This window comes from Mizuhopecten yessoensis, unplaced genomic scaffold (assembly GCF_002113885.1).
Source record: "Mizuhopecten yessoensis strain PY_sf001 unplaced genomic scaffold, ASM211388v2 scaffold10377, whole genome shotgun sequence".
NCBI lineage: Eukaryota > Metazoa > Mollusca > Bivalvia > Pectinida > Pectinidae > Mizuhopecten > Mizuhopecten yessoensis.
In genome coordinates, this window is record NW_018408516.1 from 459,323 (window position 1) to 467,743 (window position 8,421).

Consider the following 8,421-nt stretch of genomic DNA (forward strand, 5'->3'; position numbering starts at 1 on the left):
GACACAGATGTACATGTAATGGTTACCATGACACAGATGTACATGTAATGGTTACCATGACACAGATGTACATGTAATGGTTACCATACACAGATGTACATGTAATGGTTACCATGACACAGATGTACATGTAATGGTTACCATGACACAAATATACATGTAATGGTTACCATGACACAGATGTATATACAATGGTGTACCCAACAACAGGTATCTCACCTTTCAAATATTCAACACCTACATATCGTTATCAAAATTGAAGTTCTATTGCAACATAATGGAAAGACAACTGTAGCCATAGATACTGACCCATATCCTCTTGCTGCACAATCTTGTCATACTGGGGGTGTGATCTCATGTAGAAACTGCAATTCATCCAGGCTCCATCTGAGGGGAGACAACCAGTCATACACTGTATGGTGCACTTATTTCATTCAAGGGGATACAGTATGTCACCATGTTGATATAGACAGGTGTTTTTGACGTAAGCCTGTTATGATCACCACTCTCAGGCGTTGTCAACTATATATATCTAAAGGGAGATAACCATTCAGACATTTCACAGTAAAAGAATACAGACTGTTAGAATGTGAGCTGTCAGATCATCAATACCTCGGAGACTGTTCTGCTGCTCTCGTCGTTCCAGATCCATTTTCTGTGGCAGTTCCATATCACTGCGCAATACACTGTAGTCATATCTCGACCTACAAGTCAAATATTACACTTACAATGGAACTTTTCACCTTCTCTATTGGTCATCGTCCAACATGCAGAGCCAATTTTTGAAGTCATGATTTTAATATAGATCATTTTTCTTTGGAATACTAATATCATGTAAAAAACGAAATTATTCAGGGTAAGACACTAAGGGCAGTAGCTTGCTAGTCTGAGACTATTGAAACCTCAAGATTGCTAGTGGCTCTAAGATTCAGTAGCCCGATCGATTAGGCAAGATGTGGTATTACTTATGCTAAATAAGATTTGGTTAGTGGAATTTTCACATGGACTAGTAAAATTTGAAATTAATAACCAAACTGACAAGCACATTTTTAAAAGAATGTGTAGCCGTGATGTTTGCATTAAAAAACTGCATCTCTGATGCGGGCCCTAATTATATCCTTATGTAGGCCTATAGCAATATGCAAAGATCCTCCATTGCATCAATTCTTAAGAGAAATGCATGACCAAGAATGACAGGGTTTTAACTTACCCACATCTCTTACACAGGTACCAGACCAGTACGATCAGGAGCACCACCACAAAGAGACCGACAATGATGGGCACCTGTCAATATTAAATCTCATCAGTTTTTCATAAGGTTCATCAGGCAATAGAAAGCTTTTTCAAGCACATTACTGTTCAGATGGGGGAATTTGATTCCTTTCAACAGACATAGAGGTCTGATAAAAGAATTGATAACAACATTTAGGAGATAATACATAGTTACAAATATAAGCAACATCAACAGCAATACAATGATGGTCAGTATGTATTTTAAACAATATGCTTTTCAGTTGACAGAGAGCTCGAGTGACACATCTAAATTACAAGAGGTTATGGACTTATGGTGTTGGTGATGTGTCTAAACATACAACTTTAGTTCTGGATGGAGGGGAATATTACCAGACACAATGGTGTGTGTGTGAGAGAGAGATTTATGTTAAAATAATGGGAATAGATAATGTTTTTGGATTGAGCAGAGACGTATAATACGTCTCTGGATTGAGATAGAAAGATACCAGAGGGGCGGGTGCTGGAATTGTTGTTGTTGCATAAAAGTGGGTAATTAAATTTAAGCTGCTGAGTGGTGTTTTTTTTAACAATGTCTAGTGTTCATGTTTTAAACAAAATCAATATTACAAATTTCACTGTCTGAATAATTTTACACTCAGTGTCTGGTCTCTCCAACAAACATTCAATCAGCAGGAGAGGTAACATCAGCACGTTAAAACCGAAAGTAAATGGAAAATAAAGTGAATTACACATGGATCATCAACTGGACCAGGCTGGTGAGACAGTAATATCTGTGTTGGTTTAAGATAGGTCTGTGATAGCTGTAGTGCATGTCTGTCCTTAATGATGACACAAATGACATTTAGTATTGACCCTGAAATGCCGTCATTACAGTAGGTCGTGACGCTACCACAATTGGTACAATTTTGACAGTTTTTTAGTGATCTTTAAAAATTCAGATCTTGTATCTGGAATGTTTCTTGATTCTTGACAAAGACTACCTAGGGTGGTTCATTTTCAGGAAAAGATTTGTATCTAAGTAATTTATTTTTGAAAATAGATCGCTAAACTCGGAGTGAGATTTCGTCCGTTTTTCGGCCGTAAATAATACCCAAATTGGTACACCATATCACAGGCTATGGAAATTGTTTATATTTCTACAAGTTGATGTGCCGATTACAACAAAATATATTGCTTTTATAGATACCACACTGAACTATAATTGTATATATTCACTTTTATATTATCCGAATATAAGGACCAGAAATCAACATTTAAACATGCTTATATTTAACCCCTTGAAAATCCTCCAAAGTTTCGTCGACGTACGTCGTTTTTACTGGTTTTCCGATATGTTTACTTTGAAGTCATCGTGTACTCTTAAAATGTTCCTGAAAACAAAACTATTCGGCAGAAATGCTGTTAAATGTCTATTTTGTTATACTGTTAATGGAAAATGCTCAAATTTAATTTTAAAGTACTATTCGAACAATTTTCTGACCGTGTACCAATTTGGGTAGTGTACCAATTGTGGTAGCGTGACGTCAAGAGATGATAATGTAAACACAGATATATCTTCATCCTTTATCATCTCGTTTCAGATGCCAGCCTCTTTACGTACCAGTAACCGATGCTATACTCATTTAAGGAACGCATACTTACATATATATGGTCGCGAAGCCAGTCTAATGCGTCGTCTGCCATTTCGCTGCTGTCATCTATGCCATGTTTTCATCACATGTAACGTGAACTGTATCACCCACATGATTTTACGGTCATGTGATTTCGTCCCAGATTGAGTCAAGGGACGTAACTCTGATAGTGCTTCTCAATTTACCTAAGGGACATAACTGTGATTGGCTTAGATAACTGATCCTGTTCCCACGTATCTCAACAGATATAGGCCTACCCAGAGTCTGGACTACCCAACAAAAGTCCACAAGTCATATCTCATTTTATTACTCTACGCGAGCCTTCTCTGGAAGCACATGTTCGTCTGATAAAAACATGTATTTTCCCCCGTAGACTGCCGTCGCATGATTAAGGCAAAGAGATGATATGTATATGCTGTCATAGGTTAAGTTTTTGGATGGCACAGGATGGGTGACGAAGGGAGATTTAGTTGGGTAACACTTTGGTAATGGAATAGAAATAAAACAAAAATAGAATTTAATTGATATGTCAGGACAAACTGATGTATGGTTAGAGGTGCCCACTGTGTGGTGTCACATGGACGCTGAGCGTTCAACACCATTAGTTAACGTTGTTACGTGATCATTGTATCGTTTGAAGTACAGAATAAAGTACACTAGATGGTCAATATCTTAAATAATGTCCGAAATATGTTTAAAGACCTGTCCAAATTTTTGAAAAAAAAGTGATAAATACAGAACATCTACACTAAATATCCTACTTCTTCTCCCTAACCTCTACCCTCAATCCTTTATCCTCTGATCTACTTCTACCCCTAACCTTTACCCTCTTATCCTAACCTCTGCCCATATCCCGTACCCTTTACCCACTTCCTTTTCCCCTTTCCCCTACCCTAGCCGTCTACCCCCAATCCTATACCCCCTACCCTCTACCTCTATCCTCTATTCTCTACCGTCTATTATCTAACTTCTATTCTCTAGCCTCTATTCCCTCTCCCCTCTACCATATATCTCCTACCCTCTATTCTCTACCCTACCTCTACCCTCTATTCTCTACCGTCTATTATCTAACTTCTATTCTCTACCGTCTATTATCTAACTTCTATTCTCTAGCCTCTATTCCATCTCCCTTCCCTCTACCCTATATCCCCTACCCTCTATTCTCTGCCCTTCTCTACACTATATCTCCTACCCTCTATTCTCTACCCTACCCTACCCTCTATTCTCTACCTTCTATTCTCTACCCTACCCTTACACTCTATTCCATCTCCCTTCGCCTAACCTCTACCCTCTATCCCTTACTATCTATCCCCTATCCTGTACCCATTACCCTGTACCTATACTCTCTACCTTCTAACCTTATTCCTTACCCCCTACCCAATTCACTCTACCCCTACCCAGTATCCTGTACGCCTGCCCTCTATTCCCTCTCCCTCTCCCTTCCCCTCTACCCTCTCCCTTCCCCTAACCTCTGCCCCTTACCATTACCCTCTATCCATTACCCTGTACCCATACCCTCTACCACATAACCTCAATCCTTACCCCCTACCAAATACACTCTACCCGTACCCTCTACCCTTTACCCCTACCCTCTACCCCAACCATCTACTCCTACCCTTTATTACCTATCCCTTCCCTCTACCCTCTATCCCTTTCCCTCTATCCCTACCGTTACCCTATATCCCTTACTATTACCCTCTATCCCCTACCCTATATCCCTTACCATTACCCTCTTTACCCTACCCTATACCCCTTACCCTCTATCCCCTACCCTATAACCCTTACCATTACCCTCTATCCTCTACCCTATACCCCTTACCATTACCATTACCCTCTATCCCTACCCTATACCCCTTACCATTACCCTCTATCCCTACCCTATAGCACTTACCATTACCCTCTATCCCTTACCATTACCCTCTATCCCCTACCCTATACCCATTACCCTCTATCCCCTACCCTATATCCCTTACCATTACCCTCTATCCCCTACCCTATATCCCTTACCATTACCCTCTATCCCCTACCCTATATCCCATACCATTACCCTCTATCCCCTACCCTATATCCCATACCATTACCCTCTATCCCCTACCCTATATCCCATACCATTACCCTCTATCCCCTACCCTATATCCCTTACCATTACCCTCTATCCCCTACCCTATATCCCTTACCATTACCCTCTATCCCCTACCCTATATCCCATACCATTACCCTCTATCCCCTACCCTATATCCCATACCATTACCCTCTATCCCCTACCCTATATCCCATACCATTACCCTCTATCCCCTACCCTATATCCCATACCATTACCCTCTATCCCCTACCCTATATCCCTTACCATTACCCTCTATCCCCTACCCTATATCCCTTACCATTACCCTCTATCCCCTACCCTATATCCCATACCATTACCCTCTATCCCCTACCCTATATCCCATACCATTACCCTCTATCCCCTACCCTATATCCCATACCATTACCCTCTATCCCCTACCCTATATCCCTTACCATTACCCTCTATCCCCTACCCTATATCCCTTACCATTACCCTCTATCCCCTACCCTATATCCCATACCATTACCCTCTATCCCCTACCCTATATCCCATACCATTACCCTCTATCCCCTACCCTATATCCCTTACCATTACCCTCTATCCCCTACCCTATATCCCTTACCATTACCCTCTATCCCCTACCCTATATCCCATACCATTACCCTCTATCCCCTACCCTATATCCCATACCATTACCCTCTATCCCCTACCCTATATCCCTTACCATTACCCTCTATCCCCTACCCTATATCCCTTACCATTACCCTCTATCCCCTACCCTATATCCCATACCATTACCCTCTATCCCCTACCCTATATCCCATACCATTACCCTCTATCCCCTACCCTATATCCCTTACCATTACCCTCTATCCCCTACCCTATATCCCTTACCATTACCCTCTATCCCCTACCCTATATCCCTTACCATTACCCTCTATCCCCTACCCTATATCCCTTACCATTACCCTCTATCCCCTACCCTATATCCCTTACCATTACCCTCTATCCCCTACCCTATATCCCTTACCATTACCCTCTATCCCCTACCCTATATCCCTTACCATTACCCTCTATCCCCTACCCTATATCCCTTACCATTACCCTCTATCCCCTACCCTATATCCCTTACCATTACCCTCTATCCCCTACCCTATATCCCTTACCATTACCCTCTATCCCCTACCCTATATCCCTTACCATTACCCTCTATCCCCTACCCTATATCCCTTACCATTACCCTCTATCCCCTACCCTATATCCCTTACCATTACCCTCTATCCCCTACCCTATATCCCTTACCATTACCCTCTATCCCCTACCCTATATCCCTTACCATTACCCTCTATCCCCTACCCTATATCCCTTACCATTACCCTCTATCCCCTACCCTATATCCCTTACCATTACCCTCTATCCCCTACCCTATATCCCTTACCATTACCCTCTATCCCCTACCCTATATCCCTTACCATTACCCTCTATCCCCTACCCTATATCCCTTACCATTACCCTCTATCCCCTACCCTATATCCCTTACCATTACCCTCTATCCCCTACCCTATATCCCTTACCATTACCCTCTATCCCCTACCCTATATCCCTTACCATTACCCTCTATCCCCTACCCTATATCCCTTACCATTACCCTCTATCCCCTACCCTATATCCCTTACCATTACCCTCTATCCCCTACCCTATATCCCTTACCATTACCCTCTATCCCCTACCCTATATCCCTTACCATTACCCTCTATCCCCTACCCTATATCCCTTACCATTACCCTCTATCCCCTACCCTATATCCCTTACCATTACCCTCTATCCCCTACCCTATATCCCTTACCATTACCCTCTATCCCCTACCCTATATCCCTTACCATTACCCTCTATCCCCTACCCTATATCCCTTACCATTACCCTCTATCCTCTACCCTATATCCCTTACCATTACCCTCTATCCCCTACCCTATATCCCTTACCATTACCCTCTATCCCCTACCCTATATCCCTTACCATTACCCTCTATCCCCTACCCTATATCCCTTACCATTACCCTCTATCCCCTACCCTATATCCCTTACCATTACCCTCTATCCCCTACCCTATATCCCTTACCATTACCCTCTATCCCCTACCCTATATCCCTTACCATTACCCTCTATCCCCTACCCTATATCCCTTACCATTACCCTCTATCCCCTACCCTATATCCCTTACCATTACCCTCTATCTCCTACCCTATATCCCTTACCATTACCCTCTATCCCCTACCCTATATCCCTTACCATTACCCTCTATCCCCTACCCTATATCCCATACCATTACCCTCTATCCCCTACCCTATACCCTTTACCCTCTATCCCTACCGTTACCCTATACCCCTTACCATTACCCTCTATCCTCTACCCTATATCCCTTACCATTCCCCTCTATCCTCTACCCTATATCCCATACCATTACCCTCTATCTCCTCCCCTATATCCCTTCCCATTACCCTCTATCCTCTACCATATATCCCTTACCATTACCCTCTCTCCTCTACCCTAAATCACTTACCATTTCCCTCTATCCCCTTCCCTATACCCATTACCCTCTATCATCTACCCCATACCCCTTACCCTCTATCCCCTCCCCTATCCCCTTTCCCCTCTATCCCTACCGTTACACTCCTACCCTATAGCACTTACCATTACCCTCTATCATCTACCCTATACCCCTTAACCTCTATCCCCTACCCTATATCCCACACCATTACCCTCTATCCCCTTCCCTATAGCACTTACCATTACCCTCTATCCTCAACCCTATATCCCTTACCATTACCCTCTATCCCCTACCCTATACCCATTACCCTCTATCCCTACCGTTACACTATACCCCTTACCATTACCCTCTATCCTCTACCCTAAATCACTTACCATTACCCTCTATCATCTACCCTATACCCCTTACCCTCTATCCCCTACCCTATATCCCTTACCATTACCCTCTATCCCCTACCCTATATCCCATACCATTACCCTCTATCCCCTACCCTATACCCATTACCCTCTATCCCCTACCCTAAATCACTTACCATTACCCTCTATCCCCTACCCTATATCCCTTACCATTACCCTCTATCTCCTACCCTATATCCCTTACCATTCCCCTCTATCCCCTACCCTATATCCCATACCATTACCCTCTATCCCCTACCCTATACCCCTTACCCTCTATCCCCTACGTAGTGTGTTTGTGTGTAACTTTGTAACCCCTACCCTATATCCAATACCTGTTAGCATGCAGTACCAGGGCTGTGCATTTTAATGCGTTGATATATATATAATAGATCTGTCTTTTTCAAATAAGATAGAAAAGGAAATACCTACACCGCAACATGTAAAATAAATGCAGAGGTAAATAAGCATTTGTTAAGTTTAGTTAATTCGTCAGCCTAAGAAGAGTGTCCAACTTTAATGTTAAATT

At 42.4% G+C, this 8,421-nt stretch overlaps 1 protein-coding gene across 1 annotated transcript in view; it reads right to left on the minus strand.

The window, feature by feature from the left end:
• The window catches only part of LOC110460381 (slowpoke-binding protein-like), a 26,741-nt gene extending 23,726 nt beyond the window's left edge, over nucleotides 1-3,015 (minus strand). The window contains exons 1-4 of the mRNA XM_021513255.1: nucleotides 2,896-3,015; nucleotides 1,211-1,284; nucleotides 613-704; nucleotides 310-387 (exon numbers count right to left, since the gene is read on the minus strand). Of these exons, the coding sequence (XP_021368930.1) occupies nucleotides 310-387; nucleotides 613-704; nucleotides 1,211-1,284; nucleotides 2,896-2,937 (286 nt within the window). The 5' untranslated portion in view covers nucleotides 2,938-3,015. The remainder of the gene's footprint in view (nucleotides 1-309; nucleotides 388-612; nucleotides 705-1,210; nucleotides 1,285-2,895) is intronic.
• Nucleotides 3,016-8,421: the final 5,406 nt, after the last annotated feature.